We start from the raw sequence: 26,665 nt of genomic DNA, 5'->3' as shown, positions 1-26,665 counted from the left end.
TGGTTTGCATTGGAACCTTCCCTGGCTTGTCCATTAATTGGGGGAAGTCGGAACTTTTCCCATCGATGGACGCCACTGTCCTTTGTACCATCGGCGACTCTCTACAATGGTGAGGGGACTCTCCTAAGTTTCTTGGTGCCTTCTTACACAGGGATACAGTATCGTAAGCCGGAATAGGCACAGGCTCTCCCGTTGAACCTCTCCACAATAATACCCCAGGGGTTAACTAGAAACTGTGTGGAGATTCAGATGATTCCCGCCACATATTGAGCATGGCCAAGCTCCTCTGCTATTTGTAACTATGATACTTTAAAATCCCCACATATCCCTCTTTCCAACAACTCCTGGCTTCCACTGACTAAGAGCTTGACCCAGCGCACACTTGTAATACATCATCTACATACTGTGAGTTACCTATTCCCAAACTCTACCCTACAATCTTTCTCTGCCCTGACAGAGGGGCATAACTCGACACACATGGACAGGTTCCAGCTATACTGATTACAGGGCACTTGCGTGCCGTCCTTCTTTCTCACCCCTCAGAACCACAGGACTTCCCCTCCCCCCACGTTAATTATTACCACTCCAGCAATGCTCATTTGATATCCCACGTATATCCTACCTCCTTGCAATTGAGACCCACGGGGTCGGACTATGCGATGGCTGCTTGGGAGGGAGACCTGGGATGTCCCCTCCCCGACAAAACATGGTACTACTGTTGTGGACAAACCAAACTGATTTCCAATAATCACAGTCATAATTTGCTACATTTTAAATACCTACATGTTGCCTACACCTCCCCCAAGCCTTGACCATACTAGATCCAAATGGATCACACCACTGTCCTAAATGTGCAGTGGAATATGCTGATTTTTTGCATCTGGCTTGGAATTGTGCTCAAACTCACTTTCTGGGAAACTGTCCATTCTGTATTATCTTGCATGAGGGAGCAAACAATTACTCCTGACCCACTATTGGCCCTCCTTGGATATATTAAGCTTTTACCTGTGGGCATCAGACGTTTCACAACTATTGCATTGTTGCTAGCCAAACGACAGGTGGCCCTTCATTGGGAAAGCAGTACAAATCCTACCGAAGCACCTTGGTTTTGTGATTCGACCTATTGCGATACTACTAGTGAACTTTATGCCTCACTGCAGCCTTTACTTTGCAACCGAAAGACATATGACAGCTGCTCAGAGACTATTTATTGATGCCGGCTCCCGATACTGAAGATGGCGAGGAAAGGGAAATTATATCTTCATGACGATGTTGGAGAGTTCTCTTTTTTATTCTCCAATTTCCTTTTTGTATTTTTTTTATATTTCTGTTTGCCGCTCACTGTTATGGTATTTTATGTTATAAGGTATTTCTTAAGCGCACGGCTACTCCACAGAGTGTCCCGGCGCTAGGCTGACCCCAAAACAGAGCAGCAAAAACCTGAATAACAGCCACACTATTTCTGTAAAAGCCAGGTCTTTAAGCCTCTTCGAAAATTGAGAAGGTCACTGGTCTTCTGTTGTTATCTAATCTACTTCAGGTTCTTTTCCTACTCTCACATGCACTTAGCCCCTGACACCGTCCTCCCAAACTCCACTTCCTGCCACTCCACTTTCTCCTTCTCAGTATTGGATCCCTGGTCCTCTTTTTTCTTTTTCCTTTTCTTTTTGCGATATAGTTCAAACTGTCATGAATGCAAAACGGTTTTCGAATCTGCAGCTTCTTTGTGTTTATTTTTGTTTCCTTTAAAAAAATGCCTTAAATAAAGTTTTTTTTTAAATAGATTATTTCTGGATATCCTCTCATTGAATGCAGGATAAAGCAGCATCCTCCTGAATGCTTACTCTTTGAATGCAGGGTCAAAAAGCATCCCCCCTTGAGGAGCAAATTCCCATAATGGTTTGGGAAGACTGTCATTTTGTAAGAGGATAGATGTCATTTGACCAGGTAATACAGAAATGTAGTGTCAACCAAGGAGCTACACAGGCTTTCATTAATTTAGTGAAATAGTGTGCTTAAGTGGGAATCTGTCACTACACTACTATTGCGGTTGCAGAAGTTGATACAGGGCCTAATTGTACTTGTCTGCCTCACAGACACCACCATTGGCGACCACTGGTTCAATAGTCACTTTGCTGCCCAACTTGGCTCTCTCAGGTTCATGTCAATATTTACACATTGCACACTATCACCATAACACCCTTTAGACAGTAAAATTCTGGCAATTATATGGTGGCCAATAAACCTCTTAGACTATGGAATATACTTCTTATTTATGGTAAAGGATTGGTTTGATGAGTCTGCTAAAGTCTGGTGCTTCTTAATTCATTTCTTGCAGGGTCGAATCTCCTTCTACATGACAAACTATGGTGAAGAGGGCACCCATGTGGGCAGTGCCGCAGCTCTGAATGACATAGACTTGGTCTTCGGGCAGTACAGGGAAGCAGGTAACTGGAACTAAAGTTGCCTCTTGAAAGCACTTCTGTTAATGGTGGATAAATTAAATAATTAATTGCTGCAATCATTGTGTGTATGTCAATTCTTGTGTTGTCCTCAACACGCTTGAAAGTAAACTTGATGCTTATTTGTAGCTGATGTAGGCAAGGAGGCTTGATATGTCTCCACAACCTCATAATTCATGTCTTGTTTTAACATTTCCATCAGTTGTAATTTGGTTAGCGGTATGAGATATATGCAGCACGAAGCTTACAAATGCCGTTCTTTCTTTACCAAAGTCTAAAAAGGTGTTGAACTGTGATATGTTGCCACCAGGACAGCTTTTCCACTGCAGCTATGTACAGTCTCCTGGGCTTGTCTCTATTTAACTGCAAATGTCTGTCCTGTTTTTCATAGGTGTCTTGATGTACCGTGGCTACCCTCTGGACCTCTTCATGTCACAGTGCTATGGCAATGTTTCAGACCCCGGCAAGGGTCGCCAGATGCCGGTGCACTACGGCAGCAAGGACCTGAACTTTGTCACCATTTCCTCTCCCCTGGCAACACAGATCCCACAAGGTGAGATGGCCTGGTTCTCAGCTAAATAGAGATGCGCAATAATTCTGAATGGGCAGGTGACTTTATATTCCGTTTCCACCATATTTTATTTAGCGTCTCACTGATGGATGCGCTCATGTGTAATCATAGGAGAGTGGATTGTGTAAGTTGCTGTTAGCTCCAGTAACACCATGGCGAGGTCATTATTTGAAAAGATACATGCATAGAAACTCAGTGCTACCAAAAGGAGTAAAGAATTGACATGGGGTAGCTAAACACTAAAGAGAAACAACTGAAGTGGTTGTATTAGCAGCAGATTTTATCGAGGTACAGTTTTTTTGCGGCCACAAACGGGCACATGATCATTTTCAAAATGCAGATTTTATACAGTGTATTGATTGGTTACATTGTTTAGACCACGTAGGAATGCAAGGCATGGAACAGCAGATGTCTGAATCCCCATGACTGTGAGCTACAACATTACTCACCAGTGCACAGAGCAAGCGACGGAGTATTGCCAGCACTGGCGACCACATATCTAAAGAGAGTGGTGTGCTGAGACTAATGACATCCCATGTCAAAAAGATGTTACTTTTACCTAAAGTAGTCGTACTCCCATGATCACCCTTGGCTAAAAGACAGTGTGCAGTTTGCACAGAAGTCTGCATCAAGCACCTTAACCCATTTTTATTTGTTGCACCTTGCGACTGCTGGGTAGGCTCCTCGGAGCTCATACCATGGTTAGTTGCACTGGTGCCTCGCTTGTGTGGCTTCCAGACCATTTACTGTAGTTGATGGAAGATTGCACCTCCCAAATGTAGGACTTTAAACCTATGCTGTTTATTAGGCTCTTTGTTCAAAATGGTTTAAATTGATGTAGTCCGTTTAAAGGCAGTAGATATCTTGGCAGCTCACCTATCCGAAATATGAGTAATAAACTTCCCTTGCATCCTAAGTATATGTTTTTGATTACTGTGACAAGCAGCTTGGCCAGCACACTAACATCACAGTAAATAAAGTGAAAGCAGGCGGCACAATTAGGTGCTGTCTGCTTTCCTTTTTATCCATACTCGGCAGGCATTACTCTGCCTGCCAAGCACCAATCAGCATTGGAGAGTCACTGCTGGAAGGACACAATGTCCCCTTTCCAGTAGTACTTCTGCTTTGTGGCTCACTGCTTGAGGATCGCCACGGGCAAACAGAGCTGAAGCAGGGGTTTATCCACTAGACACCAAGGGAGAGAGGAGCAGCACCTTGAAAAAAAATGGGAGGCCGGTTGCAGTTGGAGGGGCAACTTGGGGATTTAGCCTCCTTTCACCCCCACCTCCCAGTGGGGCAGAAAGCCCACTAGACCCCAGGAAAATTCATTAAAAAATAAAAGGTGTGGGTAGTGTGGCTCACCCTGGCACGGCCTGTTCCCCCATTACAGCACCAATAGTCTGAGACAGAAGGCTCACAAGACACCAGGAAAAACAATACAAAAATGGGGTTTGGGTGAGCCATCCTGGCATCGGGCCACGTCCAACCCCAAAACAGCCCTAAACGTTTTTCAGCCTCCCTCATCAGATTGATGAGGGTTTAATCCCAATCTCTCCCATCCTTCAGAAAGTCGATGAAATACCATCTAGAAATTGTCAAAAAAAGAAGATGGCCTGCCCAGGCATCTGGCTGTGCCCCAATCCATTAAAGGCCCAGCAGTCTTTCTGGCCCTGGGGTGTGGGACAATCAAAAGATCACTAGACACCAGGGAAGAAAATGTTCAGACAAGCAAAGGTAGGATGGGGTGTCCTAGCCAGGCATCGGTCTGAGCCCCACCCATAAAGACCCAACACTCTTTCTGCCTCCCTGGGGCCTAGAGCATGCCCATTCCCATGGGAAGATATAGGACATTTGGATTCTTTTGGTCGTTGTTTTGACATAATGGCCAGCAGGAGGGGGTTAATATCAGTTTTCTCTCACTTGCGATGGTGAATGGCTGCACAGTTTGGGCTTTGGGACAGCAGCAACCAAGGAGCCCTGTAAACAGTGGGCATTTCTGAAATCTGAGATCCAGACAAATCCATGGTGGTGTGGCTTCGATGGTGTTAGACCCGGCTTCCTGGGCACCACTGCACTCAGTGGTTACTGCTCTTCAATTACATCAACTGAAGTGTTCCCTACCGGTGTCCTGGGGCCTCAGTACTAGTGGACCCAAAACTGGATAACCAAGTACTCCTCTCCAGAACTTGACTCTCTCAGGGTAGTGAGAAAGAGCAGTCTAAGGCTTACCTCAAGGAGGTGAGGTGGGGTTGACATTCAGAATACAGTGCACACTGTACTACCAGCTGATAAAATCAATGCCCAGTCAGTGCTTTACTTTTTTATAAAAGAAAAGTAATTTAATACACACAAGATAATTATACTACACCTTAAACTAGGATAAACAGTGAAAACCGGATGTCTCTACAACCCTTTGGGTCAGAGTTCTGACCCCAAACAGGATTATAGTGCCTAGACGCCAAGCACTATAAAAACACAGTTAACATGAAGACACTCAATTAGCATTGCATCTTACAGACCATGTTGCACAGGGTTGCTCTCATTCGCTAGAGCCTTGATACCAATCTTTGGATTGAAGGGATATAGTTTCTGCATAGGATGTGAAGTCAAAGGTTCTTGATCAGCCCCTTAACCCCCACCCAAAGCAACAGAAGAGCCCTCCCGTCTTGAGTGAGGACACTGTTCTAGTGGCATCATGGATCTGATCACAGGTGCCTGATGTCTTGGCACTATTTACTGGAGTCTCCCTAGTCCAGTAGCCACTGGCTAGCTGTAGGGGGTAATGCTGGACAGAGTTCCTGTGCACCCTGATCAAGCTTCCCCTTCTCTGGTGCCCTTGATGTGCTGCAAGCTTCCTTTCCTCCTTGTGCAGCTGTCTGCAATTTTCATGTTCAAAGCTCCAGCTCATCAAGCCTTACAGAAACAGCTGGTCCTGGCACATTCCTTTGTAGCAGTATCCATCAGCCATAGAGAAAACTTCCTAAAGTTCCAGACGCAGTGAGCAAGTGCCTTATCTTGCCTTCAAACCCTGAGTCACGACTGGCTTGCTTTGGACGGACCTGGTGTAAGCCACCTCTTCAGTCATAGACCAGTTTTGAACAACAGCTGACCACTCAGGCCAGATATTTATCACCTCTGATTGTTAGGTTGATCCAATCCGAGGGTCTGCTACTTTTGAATCCTGATTTCACCTCCAATCACAAGCCATTCTCAGTGTGTTAAATGCAAGACCAAAGCATGCACAGGATGACCTATTGTCTTCCCTTGTACCTGCCCGTTCTATTCCCTAAAGAGGAATTTTAATTAACTCCAGACCATGAGGCGCTAACCAGGGTTGAGGGAGGGGTCCGCTTAGCAGTGTTAGTGCAGCTAAACCCAGATAAGAGCGGAGTGTCTACCCCAGCCCACCAGGCCTCTCCAAGGAAATGGGGAGGGGCACTGGGGAGCTGGTGGGATGCCCAGCAGAACAACTCTCATTATACACAATGGTTCAACTCACCATTCCTCCCCAGTACACCCGCTGGCTCTCAACACACATCAGGTAGACAAAGTCAACAGGACCCCAGACAAGGGATAGACTGCACAGACTTGATCAGGAGGGAGGCTAGTGACTCACCCCTCCTCACTATAGATGTATTGCTGCCACCACTGTCAGTCTACCACAGCCTGGGTAGAGAAGGCAGTAGTCCCTCTCTGAAAAATAGGGGTGCACTAGGTATGCCCCTTCGAACTCAGAGCCAGCTCTAGTATCTGAAATCCATTTAAAGAAGGAGACCCTCAGTGGACATGTATGATTGTCATGCTCACTGAGGTAGGGATCTAGAAACCATACCGTAGCTTTTAAGTGACTTGCCTGGAGATCAGCATAAGGCAGGGTCCCAGCATATGGCCCATTTTAGAGCATGTTCTCGAACAAATATGATAGCCTTCAGAAAGTCTGTAAGGGAGGAGCTTGTGGCATTTTTCAGTGCTGCTCCAATCGAGCCATTGTCTCGCTCGGGCATGTTTTGCAATGCAGTGAGTGCTGTTTACATTTCCAGATTCACTCATTCCTACCTACTAGTCTCTACACTGAAGACAACACATTGGCAAACACTATCCCTCTTCCCCCAAAAGCAGTATAATCTGTGCAATCAATAAAATACCCCAACAAAACCACATACAGTTGTGTATAAAAGAAAGAACACCCACTCAAGAATAAATAGTTTTACATGGTAATATACATAGTTTACCCTCATTGATTTCTAAAATGGATTAATGGAATCGCATGTGACGACCTGCATAGATTTCACTTTCTCAAAGTATTGAAAATTCAGTAGCCTTGTGTGAAAAAAGTAGGTGGAGTCCATGAGTGTGTAATCTCTTGTCTGTAAGAAAATCTTCTAGGAAAACTGGCCACTCCTCCTTACAAAGCAAGCAGGCCAATGGCAGTGATACATTTAATATGTTCTAAGACCTCATAAGACAACGGTATTGACTCGTTGACAGCATTAGCTCTGCTCTATATATCCCTTTGGTGTTACTTTGGTCAGAATAAGTATTGGCATATGCTCTATTTTTAAAATTCATGGTCTCACAATCTTTCTATACGTTACACTCTGAATATGCACTGCTTTACAAGGAGGATAGGCCTGCTGTATGTTCTGTGCTTGTACATTCAGGCGTGGACTACATGTAGTTCAATTGGAGCCATTACCCAGTGTCAGTCAGTCACTGGAATACATGGATTCCAATTTGAATCCTTTGCAGGGCAGTTCCTGTTAGCTGATTCATGGGATAAAGACCCGAGGAGCTTCTCAATACCTTGTTGCTTCTACCCTGTCCACTGGCATATTTGCTCCCTTTATTAAGGCATCAGTTATAGGATCCTTGTAACCCAATAATATGTCCCCAACTGAGCAACTTAAGATGAGTCTGTACTAGTGTGGAACAAAGTGTTGGCATGAAAGGTGTTGCCAAACGATCCGGTAAATGGTTTTGCAGGGAAAAATGTAGGTGCATTATGCATCATTGTGCTTCAAGGTATGAGGGGTAATATGGGCGGAGGAGAGGGGCATTAAACAGTTGCAAAAAGGACTGTTTTGAGGGAGTTGGAGTTTGAGGTGGAGCTGCTTCTCTGCAAGGGTGGTTCACTGTGTACATGGTGTCAGGGATACACTGAGGCCAGTAGCTGATGAGTAGTGGGCTGACTGCTGTATTGCTCTAGTTGCTGGGCGATGACAACCTTCTAATTGCCTAATACCTCTAATGCTTTGGGGGGGGGGGGGAATTAAAACCATTACTGCATCCAGCAAAAGGCAAGTAGGCTTCATTATTGTAAGACACACAGGGCGTTTCCATTAATACTAATGTTACCAAGTTAGGCACTAAGTAGAATTTCCTGTTGTAAGACGTACTCGAGTTTAATGAGCAAATTGCCTCCGGTCCACCCTCATCATCATCTTCTTGCCAGATCAATGGCTTATATTATTTGTTTTGAGACATACATACTTTAGATATTGTCGAACCAACCTCTGTCTCGTGTTTAGATGTGAGTATGAAAAATGTTTATTGCAAAAATTAATAGTTGGTGTATTCCCGAAAATACAGGGAAGGGGATTCCCTACCCCGACAGTGGAGCCAAGCTCCCGAGACAGGATGCAAATATATTTCCTATCTGAAAAGTTTCTAGTATCGACCACATGGTAAAATTCTTACCAAGAGTAGAATTACCTGTATAGATAATCTCATAGAAATGTTAGTGGAAGACCTTCACAATTGTCAATAATCTTCATGGTTTTCAGCAGGGCCTGCCAGAATCTAAAATGCGCAAATTTAGTGCCAAGGAAAGCATAGATGTCACAGTTAAAATCAAGCTATACACATTAGAATTTCACAATACAATACAAGGTGCAGATTGGGAAACGGTGAGCAGAAGACAGCCTGTTTTTCAACATCACTTCAGGGCATTGCCAACTGACACTCTAGTGCAGTTTGAGGTAATTCATCGCCCCTCCTTGGTTCAGGTGTCTGAAAAACATTCTGTGCAGGAGTGGCGGGTATCCACGGTTCAGCTTTGGGACTGCCGTGTGTAGAAATTTTTAGGCACTAGTAACTATTATGAATTTTTAGCTTACTATTAGTGCACCAGCCCTCCTTTTATGGTGGTATGCAGTATATTAGTTTGCTTATTCGTGTCATGTTAACTGCTACCTGACCTTGGGATGTGATAGATGTGTTCCTTACAGGGTGAATAATACAATTGAGACATCACCAGTACTGCTCTTAAGGTTCGGGAAAAGGCTAAATAAGACACTAATATATCATAGAAATTCCTGTTACTTCAATCACAGAATACATAAAAAAAAAAATTGACTCCAGAACTTATATTTCATCAGAAATGTTAATTTCTTCATTACATTTAAAAAAATGTCTACTATCACAAATTCCACGTAGTTTTGTAAAACATACTGTGAACTATAGATCTCATACTCTCTCTTTATTCTCATTAAAGAATTAACAATGAAATTCAGGTTAAGCTGGAATTTCTGTGATATACTAGTTTCTTACAAGGATAACTGTTATGGGCTTTTAAAAAATATATATATATATATTCTCTACCGTATTGAATGTGGGAAGGAAAGGCTTTAGTCCAGGATACCTGGCATTTTCTAAGCATTTTCTAGTTTTGTAGAGATCTTTTGTAAATATTACTAGCCATAATTCCTCAGAAAATTAATTTTAACCAATTCTCCGAATTTTTTGATTTCTTTCTTTTTTTAAATTGTTTATCCAGTAATCTCTAAAGTTGAGCTGCAACATTTGCACTTTCTGTAAATATTGTACTACATTGGCAATACTCAGTGTGTGGTAAAGATCTATATATAATAAAAGTAAGATCTAAAAGTGTTTTTTGTGTTTCATGTCACTTTGAGTATATTTAATAATAATACCGTAGCACACTCTCATATATAGATCCAAAGTACAAAAAGTCCAACCAATAGGCTGTGGAGTGACAGAGATTCCAAGTGTCTCGAGGCATGTGTGGCTGTAGATATACATGCTTTGCACACTCCTGCCATCTAGTGTTGGGTCTGGATGTGTGCAGGTTGTTTTTCCTCAAAGAAGTCTTTCCAGTCATGAGTTCAAGTGACTCCTTCTGGTGATAATGTGCATGGGCATCGACTCCATTGTTAGATTGTTTTCTCTCTGCCATCTAGTTTGGACGTATGTGCCTGCATTCCTGTTTGAGGTTGTTACGGTGCTCTTTTCGGTTCGTGCAATACTCTCACCTGTAGGAAGCTGGCTCTGTATATACTATACCAAAATGAGGTATAGTGTGCATAGAGTCCAGTGGAACCCCAAAGGTAGGCAGAGCTAAAAGTAGATAACATCTTACTCCCTATTTGTGGTAGTGTGGGCGAGCAGTAAGGCTTTATCAAAGGGTAGTGTTAAGCGTTTGTTGTACATACTCAGGCACGAAATGATGTCACACACTCAAAGACTGAACTCGGACCAATTTGTTTGTATCACAAATATTATTAAGTTATTTTATTTCTAGAACCAAGCCAAGCCTGGTGCAGGTAAGTGGAATAATACTATGCAAAATCTTATGCAACGTTGAATGCAGGTTCAAATGCAGTTGGTTGAATTGCAGGCATATCAATATTTCGGAATTACTTTTCAGTTACTTTACAGATATACTTTTACATCACTTTTTAGATTACTTTTTAAGTTACTTTTTCTACTCAGTGTGATATGCCTAGATATCACACTGGTGTAACTACAGCAAATGATGGACGGAATGCTGAATGATTCAAACATTCTCCCCCATTCAAGAGATCTGGGTTAAATCCATTGTTCTTTTGCCCACTACGCCACCCCAGTTTGGACCCAGCCATATGCAAATCAATTTTGACCCTGTGCCTCATGGGAACAGTCCAGACTGAACTGCCAAGCCAGGGCCTCTCTGGACTGGAAAAAAGCTTCCTTGGACCGGATTCAGGGAATGTCATCCTTTATCAGCCAGGCTAGCTTGAATCCAGTGGCACAGTGAGCAAGGGACCCACGTCTGGGCATTCCTGTACCACTTAGGGCGAAAAGTGTAACTGCAACAAATGATGGATGGAATGCTGAATGTTTCAAACATTCTCCCTCAGTCATTCTGTCCATCATTTGTTTCTTTTGTATATGTTGCCCTAAGTGGGAAAGGTATGCCCAGACGTAGGTTCCGTGCTCACTACACCACTGGATTCAAGCTAGTCTGGCTGATGAAGGGTGATGCCCGTAAACCGGTCCCAGGATGCTTGTTTCTGGTCTAGGGAGGACCTGGCTTGGCAGTTTGGGCTGGACTGGTCCACAAGGAACAGGGTCAAGACAGATTTGCATATGGCTGGGTCCAAACTGGGGTGGTGTGGTGAGCAAAAGAATGATGGATTTAACCCAGATCCTTGTGATTAGAGAGGTTCCAATTGGGGGTACAAGGTACAGTTTTGGGAAAGAACACAGGCCCTGGGCACCTGATTGGCAGGGACCCAGGGCACATCAAGTCAATGTGCATCAGAAATCTGACAAAAAGTGAGGGGTTACTGCAGCAGTAGCCCAACGTACTACATCACCATTGTTGGTATTGTTTTGATCGCATTTACCATTCTGCGTATTGCGGTATAGCTACATCTTTCGTCAAGCCAACTTGCTTCGACTGCGACACCCTACAGCACCGCGCCCTTCGTGGTCTTTCCCTCATTCTAGATCAGATTCTTCAGAGAATGCCCTGCTGGTAATGGAATGGATGCCCTACTGTTACTGCCCTCAGTCTTTGCAAACCATGTGTTTATATAGCCACACATGTCTCGAACGGATTATGTTGCTTACCCTGTACGCATATGTTCATGGCATGTAGCGCTGTAGATTCACATGTGCCAATCCTCCTCCCCGTACGCCTGTGGCCATTGCAGTTTTTCTTTAGTTTTTCATATGCATGGACATCTCTTTATTTACACTTACTTTACACTCCATTCTCACCCACCTTTGGGGAAACAATCTAACAATGGAGTTGATGCCCATGCGCATTATCATCAGGAGGAGGAGCCAAACTTGTGACTCGAAAGACTTTTTCAAAGAAAAACAACTTGCACACATCCGGACCCACACTAGATGGCAGCAGTATGTAAAGCGTGTGAATCTACAGCACTACATGCCACAAACAGATGTCTACAGGGTAATTAACATAGTCTTTTTTCATTTGGTTCAACAATTTCTATACACCTTTTTTGAAAATTGATTACAAATCATAGGCAGTCGATACTCGTTTTGGCAAACAATGGCTTTTACAAGGCTGCAAAAGTACATAAAGGAAAAGTTGTGAAAACCTAATGTTCTAGTATGATGAAGATGAGACTGTCATGTACAAGGTTCTATACAATCAAGAAAATTGAAAGCCTGGATACACCAATGACTATGCTACCAAAACCTCAGTGGGTTTATGTGTTGCATGTGTAAAAACAAACACATACCTTTAGAACCTGTGATGTACAGTGGAGACTGATAGTGGTGTTTACACATGCTCATCTTTGGTCTTGTAGGCTATCCTTTCACTGTGGCCATCCTCAATATATACTTAAACTACTAAAACATAGAAATTGTGCTGAAGGAAGGAGAGGTACATAAAACAAACACCATCCAATTAAGTTAAAAATCAGATACCTTGAACTGTATGATTGTACGTAACTCAAGTCGTATTCAGCAATACAATATCCAATATCTCCTTTGTGTGCTGCTACCTCTCCTTTCAGCGTGCCTTCCCCACCTCCACCCCCTCCACCCCCTCGTTCCCCCACCTTGTCTCCTGTCCCAGACGATTTGGGGGACCCTTACTATGATCCAGCGGATGTGCAACAAGATCCCACCCCTACTGGATCTCCAGACCCATGGGATGATTATAACAATCCGGACATCCCAGATGTCCCACAGGATGACCTTTATCCATCTAGGCCATCCCCTCCTGAAGATTCCTTGGGCTTTCACCATTTGTTACAACGGGTGGCACACTACCACGGGGTGGAGTTACATACAGACCCAGTGGAGGAGGATTTTCTCCGAAACACCTTTGACGATACACATAGGTCCACTGCCATTCTACCTATGTTAAAGGGCGTAATTACACATGCCCCTGAGGTTTTTAAAGACCCAGTCAGGGCCAGGGTCCTAAACCCTCGGATAGAGAAGAAATACAAAGCCGCCCCCACAGACCCTTCTTACATTAAAGGCCCTGTACCATTAGATTCCCTAGTGGTATCTACAGCTACGAAGCGCTCAAATTCTCAGGAGTCGGGCGAGGCGCCCCCACCTGACAATGAGTCCAAGCTCCTAGATGCGTCAGGGAAGCGCACTGTGTCACAAACGGCCAATATATGGCGTATTGCCAATACGCAAGCACTGTTGGCCCGATACGACAGGGCGCATTATGATGAGCTAGAGACCATCATGCACCATCTCCCTGAAAAGTACAAGACTAGGGCTAATGAACTTATTCAAGAGGAAAAGACAATAACCAATACCTTGATACGATGTGCCCTAGATGCAGCAGATACAGCCTCCAGGGCCATTAACACCAGTATCCTTCTCCGTCACCATGCCTGGCTCAGGGTTTCAAGGTTTAAACTAGAGGTTCAAGCCTCTATATTAAATCACCCATTCGACCAAGATCATCTATTTGACCCTAAAGTAGACGAAGCCCTCTCAAAAATGAAAAAAGATACAGACACGGCGAAATCTATGGGAGCCCTACAAACACAGACTCCCAGACGCTCCTTTCGCCGTTCTTCCTTTCGGGGCACGGGCAGAGGCTACTCCTCGGACTGTGCATCCAAGTCCTATAAATCCCCTCCTCAATCTACGAAGGGTTATCAAAGAGGCGGATACAGCGGCAATAATAATAAGGGCAGAGGCAAAACAAATACCGCCCGCGCTGCCACACCTCCTGCCCAATGACTTTCCCCCGCTCCCTCCAGACCATTCCACTCCGGTCGGAGGCAGACTACAACATTTCCTTCACGTCTGGGAGCCAATCACCTCAGACAGATGGGTGACACAAATTGTTCAGTCAGGGTATTGCCTAGAATTAACATCTACGCCCCCCAACATTCCACCCAGTCACCGCCCTATGTCGTAAGAACATACTGCGCTACTAACACAAGAGGTGATCTCCCTCCTGCAAAAAGGAGCAATAGAGCAGGTCCCCATAAATCAACAAAATGTAGGGGTCTACTCCCTGCACTTTCTAATTCCAAAGACGGACGAGACCCTACGACCTATCTTAGATCTCAGACCTCTAAACACCTACATTCATTCAGACCTTTTTCACATGGTAACCCTCCAACAGGTTCTTCCACTTCTCTCCCAGAACGATTTTCTCACCACTCTGGGCTTGAAAGACGCGTACTTTCACATCCCAGTACACCAGTCTCACAGAAAGTACCTCAGGTTTGTGGTAGACGGACAACACTACCAGTTCAAGGTGCTCCCGTTCGGGGTAACAACAGCACCAAGGGTTTTCACCAAGTGCCTGGCAGTAGTGGCTGCACACCTGAGAAGACAGCACATTCACGTCTTGCCCTATCTGGACGATTGGCTGATAAAAGCCACGTCCTACCAACAATGTGTGCAACATACAGCCGCTACGGTCCAACTACTTCACCAGCTAGGTTTCACGGTGAACCATCAAAAATCCCACCTGGTACCATCACACACAAAACAATATCTCGGTGCCACCATAGACACCTCAAAAGCCATAGCCTATCCCAATCCTGCCGGGATTACAAAAATACAGGCGCTGCATCAAAAAATTCCATGTCAACACTCTCTCCCAGCAAGAGTGTTTATGCAGCTCATAGGGATGATGGCCTCTTGCATCTTTATAGTGCCCCATGCAAGATTCCAAATGCGTCCACTCCAAGAATGCTTGGCGCGCCAGTGGAACCAGCCCCAGGGACAACTGACAGATCTGGTGTTGGTAGACGGTCGCACCCATCGCTCTCTGCAGTGGTGGAACACCACAAACCTTTCCAGAGGTCGACCGTTCCTGGACCCGGTCCCACAAATAATCCTAACGGCAGATGCATCGCTCTCCGGCTGGGGAGCTCATCTGTTACATCTCACAGCACAGGGCACATGGACGCCACAACAGAAGTTACTCCACATCAACCATCTGGAGTTACTGGCGATCTTCCTCGCCCTAAAATCCTTCCAGGTGCAGATTTCAGGCAAGGCAGTCCTCATTCGCACAGACAACATGACTGCCATGTACTACATTCAAAAACAAGGGGGCACACACTCTCCACAGCTCTCTCAGTTAGCACAGAGCATATGGAGATTGGCAATTCCACAAAAGATTTTTCTCCTAGCCCAACACGTCCCAGGAGTACAAAACACCGTGGCAGATCTGCTGAGCAGATAGACACAGCAGATCCACTAGTGGGAACTTCACCCACAGGTCCTTCACCCGTTCTTTCAGAAGTGGGGGCATCCACACATAGACCTATTCGCCACCCACGAAAACAGAAAATGCCCAAGCTTCGCCCCCAGATATCCACACCCATTGTCCGAAGGCAATGCGATATGGATGAACTGGTCAAACAAATTTGCATACGCTTTTCCACCTCTCCCACTAATTCCATTAGTGGTGCGAAAGCTACAGCAGCATTCCCTAACTCTGATCCTAATAGCTCCAACATGGGCCAGACAACCGTGGTACACCACACTGCTGGAACTCTCAGTAGTACCACACCAAAAGCTACGCCTCTCGCCATGCCTCCTAACCCAGAACCATGGAGAGATCAGGCACCCGGACCCAGCTCAACTCAACCTTGCGATCTAGCTCCTGAGGTCCTAGAATTTGGATACCTTAACCTTCCCCCTGATTGCATAAACATTAGCAGGGAAGCTAGACGCCCTACTACCAGGGCGTGCTATGCAGCAAAGTGGAAAAGATTTGTTGTTTACTGCCACAACAATGCAATCAATCCTTTAAATGTATCCATACAGCACATTATATGTTATTTACTCCATTTACAAAGGTGTAACCTAGCATATACTTCCATTCGGTTACACCTCGCTGCAATTGCTACCTATTTACAAAATAGGCAGCACCTCTCACTTTTCAAAGTGCCTGCCATCAAAGCCTTTATGGAAGGTCTCAAAAGAGTGATTCCACCCAGACTGCCACCCTCACCTGTTTGGAACTTGAATATAGTCCTCACACGGTTAATGGGACCCCCTTTCAAACCATTACATAAGTGCGAGCCGCAATTTCTCACATGGGAAACAGTTTTTCTAGTGGCCATCACTTCCCTCAGAAGAGTTAGTGAAATACAGGCACTCACTAATACAGGAACCTTTTCTTCAGATGCATCACAACAAGGTTGTACTCCGCACCAATCCCAAATTCCTACCCAAAGTCATTTCTCCATTCCATCTAAACCAGTCGGTAGAATTACCAGTCTTTTTCTCGCAACCCCAAACAGTTGCGGAAAGAGCCTTACACACACTGGATGTTAAAAGGGCTTTACTGTACTACATCCAGAGAACACAACCTTTCAGAAAAACCAAACGGCTATTTGTTTCCTTCTCCCCACCACACAAAGGCAACCCTATTTCCAAATCAGGGATAGCTAGGTGGATTGTAAAAGGCATACAGATTTGCTACCACAAAGCAAAATGAACGCTATCGGTTCCCCCTAAAGCCCACTCTACAAGGAAGATAGGGGCTTCTATGGCTCTCCTAGGGAACATACCACTAGATGACAGCTGCAAATCAGCGACATGGTCAACACCGCACACCTTCACAAAACACTACTGTGTAGATGTGCAAACCAAGCAACAAGCTAGTGTGGGCAAAGCTGTACTAAAAACACTGTTTCAAACAACTGCAACGGATGCCGGTGGTCGCCGCTAGGGTTGGGTACTGCTATATAATCTATGCACAGTGTATAATCTGCAGCTCATAGCCTCAAACGGAATATGCTACTTACCAGTATGCATCTGTTCTTGGCATGTAGAGCTGCAGATCTATACACGCCCACCCGCCTCCCCGGCTACCTGTATCCGTTCCAGTCTTATCTTATTTAGATACAATACACATGGGTTTCTTTACAGTTACTACTAAGCTCCATCTTTCCCAGCTGGCGAAAAACAATCTGAGGATGGAGCCGAAGCCCATGCGCAATGCTAACCAGAGGAGGAGTCACCAACCTCGTGACTCCCAAAGACTTTCCAAGAGGAAAAACAAACTGCCAACATCCGTGCCCAACACCAGATGGCGATCTATGCACAGTGTATAGATCTGCAGCTCTACATGCCAAGAACAGATGCATACTGGTAAGTAGCATATTCCTTCCGTAATTTTGCCTGTATGTAGTGTTGCAGTCTTGAAAAATAGTCTGACAAAACATGTGTTTGCTGCCTATGATTTGTAATCAATTATCACTCTAGCTCTATGTAAATTGCTAAAAGAAATAAACAAATAAAGCAGTGGCAGCCGGCACAGATAGGGGAGGGGTGATGGGGGGGGGGGGGTGGAAGGGGTTAAAAATAAAGGGGGAAAAACTTACCTGATTGTCGGGTCTCTGCTGTCTCTCTGTCTCTCCAGGCCAGATTTGGGAAGCAGGAAGCACCCGGCTCCCCATAGCCAATCACAGTGCTGCAATGCAGGTTTGTGATTGGTCTGTATGCCGTGGTTCGGCACTCAGCCAGGGAATGGGAGCCTAAGCATGTTCTCCAAGCAGACTGTAATGCAGCCTGCATGAAGAACATGCAAAGTGCGCATGACTGTTTGGCCTGCCCCAGAGGGCCGTCCAAACATTCATGCGCACGCAGTGAGTGCAAACCACACATCCCCTGCTCTGTAAGCAGAGGAGCCCCGCCGACCCGCAAAGCTGCTGCAGAAGGGAAACCTAAAATGATACTAACGAGTTATCTTTTTATGGTTCCTTTATTTCTCTGCTGCAAAGCAGTGGGGCGTCGCTCCTCCACCTTATCATATGAGCCGCCACTGAAATAAAGACACTTGGAATCTCTGGCACTCCGATGCCTATTTGATCTTTTGTACTTGGGATCATATATGAGAGTATGCTTCAGTATTAATATTGAGTTTAAGAATCAAGATCGGCCGTCCTTTGGGCTTGATACAGCACGTGGTAGCGGGCGTACATAACGTGAGCTCCTAGACACCTCAACGGATTACCGCTTAATACTTGAACCACGTATTTAATGTTTTGGATATGTGATTACTAAACCACAGCTACCTTTCCATTGTTTCACTGTGAGTATGTCGTTTATGTTGATATTGCTCTATGTGGCATAATTCACTGTGAATTTTACAAACATCATTAGTTAGTTGACTTGTGAGAATATATGGAGTTCATAGACAAAATTTTTGTTTGGTGTTGGGCAGAAATGTGTGTATGTTACGCCTAAAGGAGGGCGTGACTCTTGAAAGGCCATCTAGACAGGTGTATTAAAACATTTTGTACTCCCAACCACACCTACGTAAAACAGTTTAAATGGCGGTTCATGCCAAACCTATTTTCTCCACATTTATACATAAAATGTTAATTACTGCAAGCACGCAGTGGAATTTCAAAGAGGCTTAAGGGTACATCTTCTAACAAATATAGACAAAACTAAGATGCAGTATTGTTTTTTTCGGTTTACCACTGTAAATAGTTGTATTGTGAAACAAATCAAGCAAGTCAAGCATTTAACGTGTAATTGTCGCATAAAGGAGCATTTTACAATAATAGCACAGAGGGAACAGTTCTGTGTTTCTGTTTTTCTTAGAATACTTCCATTCTGAAATAAAAAAAATATATGTTCTAGAAAGGGAGCCTCTTGTCATGTCATCTGAGCCATTTCTGTTTTTTATCCAAAAGCACAATGCATGTTGGGATTTTTGAGGCCATACTTAGTGTTGAACATAAACCGGGCATAATGTAGGCTCTTGTAGCTCAAGTGGCAAAGGGGGCCCCTGTTCAGCCTGAGGCCTATGATTATCCACGATTATCGACACATTCTGGGCAGGGGGTCATCACTTTCTTTTACTTCCCTTAACAAAAAACTACAAATCCCAAAATGCAATTATTCTTCTGCCTAAAATACCAGAACTGTCTGCAGGTGTTGCATGAGATGTGGGGCAAATTGGCAACTAGTGACATACTTACCAGTTCTAGCATCACAGTTATGTTAAGTTAAATCTTTTAAAGCACCACCAGGGTGTGAATGACAAAAGAAGTTACTGATTGTCTATTACCGAGTGGCTCCTGGCTGCAGTTTTCTTTCACTGTATAGCATGCATTTCTCTTCTCCCTGATTTGTGTCTGCATACTTCAGGATTTTAGTGAAAGGTTAAGTGCTCCTCTTTGCCTGAACCTCATCTTCCTAGTTTGAAGACCACTGAGCCAGGGATTACCCACAGGTGGCAACTACCACCTCAGCTTGCCCTATGGTATACTCCAGACATTGCCATGGTCTCGAAGGCCATGAAAGCAGGACCAGAAAGAAAGTGCTTTCTGTAATTTCCACTTTCTATCGCCTCAGTTTCCAGCATTGGTACCAGGGGCACAGAAGACTTGGCTAGTCCTGAGAATAAGAGGGAGGAAAGGTAAGGCAATTTTGTAGATTGTGTAACATGCATTACAGAGGCCCAAGTGTGACCTGCACCTCAAGTGTTTGAATCGAGACAAGGTTGATATAGAATGTAATCTTTTCGAGATCCATAAACTAAGTAAACTAATAGTTAATTTATGTATAGTTCCTTTGTATAGCCCCCCCTTCCCCATCTTTGATATTCTTACCACCCTTCAGATGGAGGACACAGAGGTGCTAATTGTGCATGGATTGCCATCTATTGTCCTCCTCTGGCACTAAATGATCTGGGGATATCATGATTGCAGCTGCAGAAACAAAAGGTCACCTGGGCTCTAGAAGCAATGCTGCTAAAGTTACCTTTACATTTACTTTCTTTGGCCCCTTAGGAAAAAATAGGAGGCTATGCTGGCTAAGGTGGGACGATGAGTCAACCTTCTGATGTCACCGAAGGCAGCGTGATGTCGGTTGCGCCACCCCTAGCATTTTTGTGAATTGGATGTACACTCGTGAACGTGGTGTGAAATCCTTGGTTTTTAGGTCTCGCGCCTAGCGTTGCAGTGCCTAGCACTGCTCGCGCAGCGAGAGACCTCTTGTACGGGGTTTCAAAATCGCCCTAGGAATCGCACACGCTTGTGCTTTTCCTTTTGGGCCACGCTATTGGCCTTTGCGTGCGTCTTTTTATTAAAGGCAGCACGCAATTGGCCAAAGGCGGGCGCATTGCTCCGCCCATGGCCTATTGGTGTCTATTATGCACACCGCCAGCAATGTGGTTTCAATTATCGTGCCCAGGCACAGGCGTGATAATTGAAACCACATGGCTCGCTGTGGCGCGCACCACTCGCGGGCGTGTTTTTTTACAATAGCGATCGCGAAAGATCGCTTTCACTGCCGCTTGTTTACAACAAACAACCAGTGGTGGTCTGTCCGTTTAAGCTATGGCTTTGTAGAGTTTGATGATCTACGCGATGCAGTCTACAAACTCAATGGTAAAGACCTATGTGGTGAGCGCGTCATCGTGGAACATGCTCGAGTTCCGCGCCGGGTGGGCAGCTATACCTCTGACCGCAGTAAGCATATTAACATTTCTTTGCTTGTGTTGTGTAAATATTAAAAAAGCGGGTTCAGACTGTATTTTCTCTTCCGCTATCTGTACCAGTTCACATTAGACCTACTTATGCTTGGCTCAAGTCCCCGTGTGCTGCCTTCCTAGCCTCGCATATCACCTCCTTGCAGCTACATAACCTGCCCCATGCTTATCTTCACCTCACTAGCCGGTGTTCCCCCAGCCCTCTGTGGCATCAGCCCGGCCGTACCAATCCCCACACCGACTATGCTAGACGCTTTTCAGCGCTTCGAAGCAGGCTCTGTGTTGCTATTGGGCTACCCACTCCACCAAACTGGCTCAACCTGGCCTGAGCCAGTCTGCATACCGACTACAATTTAGTTATCATGCGGAGCACAGCAGCCTTCGCCAATGTCTGTTGCCATTGAGACCTTGCCCATCCGCAAGTTCCTGCCAGTCGAAGCAGCCTTCGCCAATTTCTGCAGCCATCTAGACCTTGCCCATCCGCCAGTTCCTGTGAGTCGCCGACTTGCGACCCCGTTGCCACCATGTTCACGTGATGCGCCTCCCGCCGACATAAAAGGAAGAGAAAAATTCTAGCAATTAAACTTCTGTGTGTTCTCCCCACTTTTTACCGCATTTATCTCTGTGCAGTGACTAAGTAACTAAGGAGGCTCCACCCCATGGCAATATACACATTAAAGCTCGGGGAAATTTAAGCCCAGATCCACGGGATGCTGAGAAGACGCCGAGCCGCTTTAGCTGTAAAACGGCTATACCAGTAAGTTCATAGCCGTATTCGCTACATACGCGAGCCCCCCTTTTAACCACATTTATCTCTGTGCAGTAACCAAATAACTAAGGATGCTCAAACCCCATGGCAACGTACGCGCTAAGCAAAGCGCGGGGAATTTAAGCGAGTCGTTGGCCTTATAAATTCAACAGAGACTATCTTGCTGTTGTCTTGCTTCCATGGGCTGCAATCATGTCTTTGATATTCAAATAACTTGAACACATTTTAATTGTGGAGTTAGTGTTTATTGTGAATGACATGCAATTAATAAACCACCCTCGCTGATTAAAAAACAGATGTTTGTAATTTCTATTTCATCAGAGGAAGCAAGACTATTTCAAGATGGCCATTGATTTTTTTTTGTTTCAGCAGCGTCTTCTGCCTCATAGCTTTGCGGCTCTTCTCAGATGTTTTATTTTGTCACCTTGCCAATAGCTAATCTCCCCCATCTCCAGTACCATTTCCAACACCATCTCACCCCTCCCACTTGCCCGCCCCCCTCCGAGGTTGAGACCTCTTTCCACCTTGTATTGATTTGCCCCTCCCCCCTTTGTTTTTTTGTTTTCTTCAGTTTTATAGAAAGCGATCTCGACCAATTTACATGAGCACTGGTTTCACTGCACACGGTAACATTCATTTTTTTGTCACCTTGCCCATGACTCTTCTCCCCCATTTCCCGTGCTGTGCACACCATCTCACCCATCCCACTTGCTCACCCCACCACCCTCCGAGGTGGAGACCTCTTTCAGCTTTGTATTGATTCCCCCCCATTTTTCGTTTCAGCAGCGGCTTCTGCCTTATAGCTTTGCAGCCCGGCCCTCTAATTTGTATACATTTACAATGTATTGTATTGGTAGCACTGTAAACCATCCCTGATTCATTGACCTCGTTCTGTTCATTATTGCATCGTAAGCGAAAGCGAGGCTCTGAAAGGCGCATGTCTGGGCTTACCTTTTTACAGCCCTTAGTTATCATAACAGAGGGACTGCAGCAGAATGAATACTAGTGTCACAGGAGTTTCAGTTTTAGTGGACGCTGAATATGCCATCATCCCTCATGGCCTTGTGAAATTTCCTTGTTTGCATCAGTCTGTCTTCAATTGCAACCACGCTGCTTAGTGACTTACATTGACTCTCTCGTGGACTAATGCCTGAGTTATAAAGCTTTAAGTGGAAGGATTACATATTCTAATGTAGTAGGCAATAAAGTAAGTAAAAATGGCTTATGTTTATTTCATACAGGTAGAGAATGTGGCCTTATGGCCAGACCTGCCAACTTTGAAACCGGGGACCGAGGTTCTAGTTTGAGGCGTAACCTCAACACCTTTGATTCTGGGCAAATCACGTAATCTACCAGTGTCTGAAACTACATAATGTAACTGGTGCTCATTTAAAGCGCTACAATATATACGGTCAAGCTTACGCTTTAAAGAAGTACAATTATTTCTAGATGAAGCTCATGCAAATTCTGTTAATCTGATTCCACCTGTTGTATTTGCGATTGAACACCCTCTCTTTTTGGTGTTCTACAATACTTGCTTTACTATTACAATTTTGCCTTTCCTGGTGATAACTTTGCACATTTTCCTTCCTGTGGCGCAGCAGACGTTGCACTCGCTGTCCAATGTTCTTGGTGCTCTTAATGGCTCTGTACACAGTGACTCTCAGCCATGGCTCTTAACAAATCTCGCTGAACAGTCACCCAGCGCCAAAGCTGTTTGCATTGGCTACTAAATCAGTTAGGAAGCATTTTGTCAACTTATGTTTTCTCGTCGTCCCTAAGCTCCAGAGTCTGGTGTCCCTGGGTCTCGCCTGTCACAGAAACCAGTGCTGGTTTCTCTGGTTTCTCTGAGCTTTTAGCCAGTAGACTGAATGGGTAAGCTGCATAAATGTATACAGTATTCTATAGTGCAAACGAGGCCACAAAGGCAACATAGCGTTACTAAAGAGAAGCATCTGCGGGAGAGATAAATTGGGTGCAGTTGAAACAAATTCGTAGTTAGGTGTATAGTACGTTTGACCACTGGTGCTACTGTGCAGATAAATGCCAGAAGCCCCTCTACTTCCAAATGGGAGAGATAGACCAGCTCATATTTCCTCGCTCAGTGCAATTCATGATGCATGTTTTCGCCACACCACTTAGAAAATTCACCAGCTGCCACTGGTCTGTTTCTTCCCCATCCCCTCGACAAAAACGATGTCTTTATTATTCTTTATAGAACTAGCCCTCATTTTGAGGGATGTGACTGTTTGCAGTCTGTCTTTAGTTACAGGAGTAACCACCTCACCCGCTCTACAAATGCCACCTATCTAGCTGCTTCTGCAGCCAGGTTTGGGTGTAATCAGTAAAATAAAAGATTAGCCTCATATCACACAATTTACTTAAGCTCGGAAGCTGTGATTAATCCAGGTTTTTTGGTTTCACTTTCTGCCTCCTGATCCATCCGCTTTATTAGCTTGCTTTTTTAGGTATCGCCTGGCGAACGCAGCGCGAAGCGCTGTCGCCAGCGAGATCTATTGTTGCTGACTTGCCTCGGAAGTGGGACAGCAGATGGGCACGCGCATGGTCTCGGCGGATTTGAGTTGGTGTACGTGCCTACAGCCACGCGGCGTGCACATCTCCTGTCCCCCTTCCCTCGCAAGCCAGCATGCAGTTTCACTTTCGTTTACACGCACGTCCGAGGCGCCTCATGCTATTTCATTTTTTTTTTTTAAATGCGCACGCGCGCTCCAAGCACTCACCGGCTCTTGTTGGGACTCGGCGCTGCTCCTCTGCTTTTCCTGCCGGTCACTGCAGCAACACGCGGGGCTCCGTTTTGCTCACAGGAGCCCCGCCTGAAATCCTGCTTTGTCCACACCATGCACCATTCACGAAGGTGGGGTGGGCTCCCGCCGGACTTCCTGTACTGTTTGGCAGCCCCCTCCCTGGGCCGCACGAGCCGCGCAGCACTAATTAAAAGTCTGGCGGTGTTGAAGTCCGCACACGCCGCCACTGGGCACGAGCTGCAGAACACGCAAAAGTTACATGTACCGCGCATGCGCGGGCAGCCCTCGCAGGTCTTCTCCTCGGCCTGCATGTGGAGCTGCTTTCTCTTTTGCTTGTTCTTCCTGGTTCCAGCGCTCGCAGGTTCTTGCTGCTTTCCGAAGAACTGGTTAGTGTCCCTGGCTGCGGCTAAGCCCTCTTTGCATTTTTTATTAAGCTGACACGGTTGGGTATGCTTGCCCGTAACTTGATTTCTTCTGTCTATATGAGCATAACATGCTTCCGAATAATTTCTGTGTGTTACGCGCTTCTACCTTGTTGTGTGGGCTACGAGTTCTCCCCGTTAGCCTTGAAAAGCAGTTTACGATGCCTACAATAATCGTGCTTTATATAATTTAATTTGGTTTCAGGGCTTTTTTTAACGGTACGTAAGCAAATTGTTTACCACTTCAGAGGAGGTGCATGTATTTCGCACAATGTATTTGTTTTTTGGTCTGAATTACGTATACGAAGTATTGAGGAATTACATACCCTAGAATTCCTTTCCATGGTTGCTGCGATTGGTTGATTAGTCCCAGGATTTCAGTCATGTTTATAAAGTATGGAGGCACTACAATTCCCATAACTCCACACCATACTTGCTGCGATTGGTTGATTAGCTCGACCAAATCCCTTAACTGGTTCCTTATATAGGCCTGTGTTTTTTAGATGCTGTTTGGAAGGGTGGACTTGTTAAATGTTGCAACGAGACCCATTCACTAAAGTACACCCACCAGCGTTGCGAAGATTCGGTGTGCTACGTTGCTCCTCGGGGTAATGTTTAGAGATGGGGTGTTTCTCTCTGAAGTGTTGTTTTAATAGATAAAGAATTGTGCTCATTTTATCGACCTCGGAAGGATAAACATCCTAGTGCTGCTAGCTTGCGCAGGGCCTCGAGGCTTCAGTGAACAGTAAGGTGAGCCTCACCCTTTGTCAGGGAGCGCACAAGCAGCAGGGTTGTCATTTGTATGCAGCACACAGACCCCTGGAGAGCTGGGCCGACGCCTCGAGGCGCTAATAAAAGGAGCGCTCACGCGGTGTTTACTCGGAGAGAACGGGGCCTGCACATTGTTGAAAGGAAGAAAGCACACTCCCAGCACAAGGCCATTTGTGCACTACACTGTGCAGAGAAAAGGCTGTGTCAGCACATGATGCACAGTATGTATGGGCAAACCCTCGTGTGCACCAGTGAGGAACGTGCAGGACCCGCGTGTGGACACCCGCAGCTGATCCCCAACAGGTACTGGTGCGTGTGTGCACGTGTCTGTGTGTGCCTGTCTGCGTGCCTTTGTCAGTGTGTATGCATGTGTGTGTGCGTGTGTCAGTGTGTATCCATGTGTGTGCGCTCGAGTGTGTGTGTCTTTATACTTATTACAGCGCGGACCAGGGCTAAAAACGCAAGCATAAGTGCGCACTCGTGAAGTTATTGCGACTGAAAACTGTCCTGCTTTTAAGAAACTACTGTAGATCCCGCGTGGGCGACTCTGAATACGTGTTTGTCTACACACATGTAAGTCACATAAATTGCATGTAGTTTTAAAGCGCACCTTTACGTAAAGTAGCTGTTTTTTTTTATAGATGAAGAATTGTGCTCATTTTATCGACCTCGGAAGGATGAACATCTTAGTGCTGCTACTTAATTTTAGCGCTCTGTCAAATAAACAGCAGCCCAGTGCTGCTGTTCAAAGTGGGCTCGCATATTAACGTCAGTAGGGCTAAAAGTGACCCCCGGACCATACTTTGAGAATCCAAGTTATATAACACGCATTCTCAAACAAGCATTTGCAATGCAATAGGTCTCGCATTATTAAAGTTTGAGCTATTGGTGTTGCATTATTTAGCAATGCCAATAGCTCAAACTTTAATAATGCGAGACCTATTGCATTGCAAATGCTTGTGTTTAGATGCTTTCAAACCTGCTGATTGTAAACATCAAACAGCTCATGCATTCTCACAACCACCCTGCAGAAAAAAAACACAAGTAGGAAACATTGTCATTTACATCGCCAGTAGCTCTAACTTTCACCAATGCGAGACCTATTGCATTGCAAATGCTTGTTATCGGTAGGATTTCAGGCTTCGTGCGACTCTGTTTTTGAGGGCAGAGGGCGCCAAAGTACACGCCCTAACAC

The 26,665-nt window shown here is 45.2% G+C and overlaps 1 protein-coding gene across 1 annotated transcript in view; it reads left to right on the top strand.

The window, feature by feature from the left end:
* BCKDHA (branched chain keto acid dehydrogenase E1 subunit alpha) overlaps positions 1-26,665 on the top strand; it is a 205,588-nt gene that overhangs the window by 107,131 nt on the left and 71,792 nt on the right. The window contains exons 5-6 of the mRNA XM_085625275.1: positions 2,339-2,447; positions 2,854-3,015. Of these exons, the coding sequence (XP_085481401.1) occupies positions 2,339-2,447; positions 2,854-3,015 (271 nt within the window). The remainder of the gene's footprint in view (positions 1-2,338; positions 2,448-2,853; positions 3,016-26,665) is intronic.

The sequence above is a fragment of the Triturus cristatus genome, chromosome 9 (assembly GCF_964204655.1).
Source record: "Triturus cristatus chromosome 9, aTriCri1.1, whole genome shotgun sequence".
NCBI classification, from domain to species: domain Eukaryota; kingdom Metazoa; phylum Chordata; class Amphibia; order Caudata; family Salamandridae; genus Triturus; species Triturus cristatus.
Note: the sequence above shows the minus strand (reverse complement) of the source record. Positions and strands in the feature narration are given on the sequence as shown.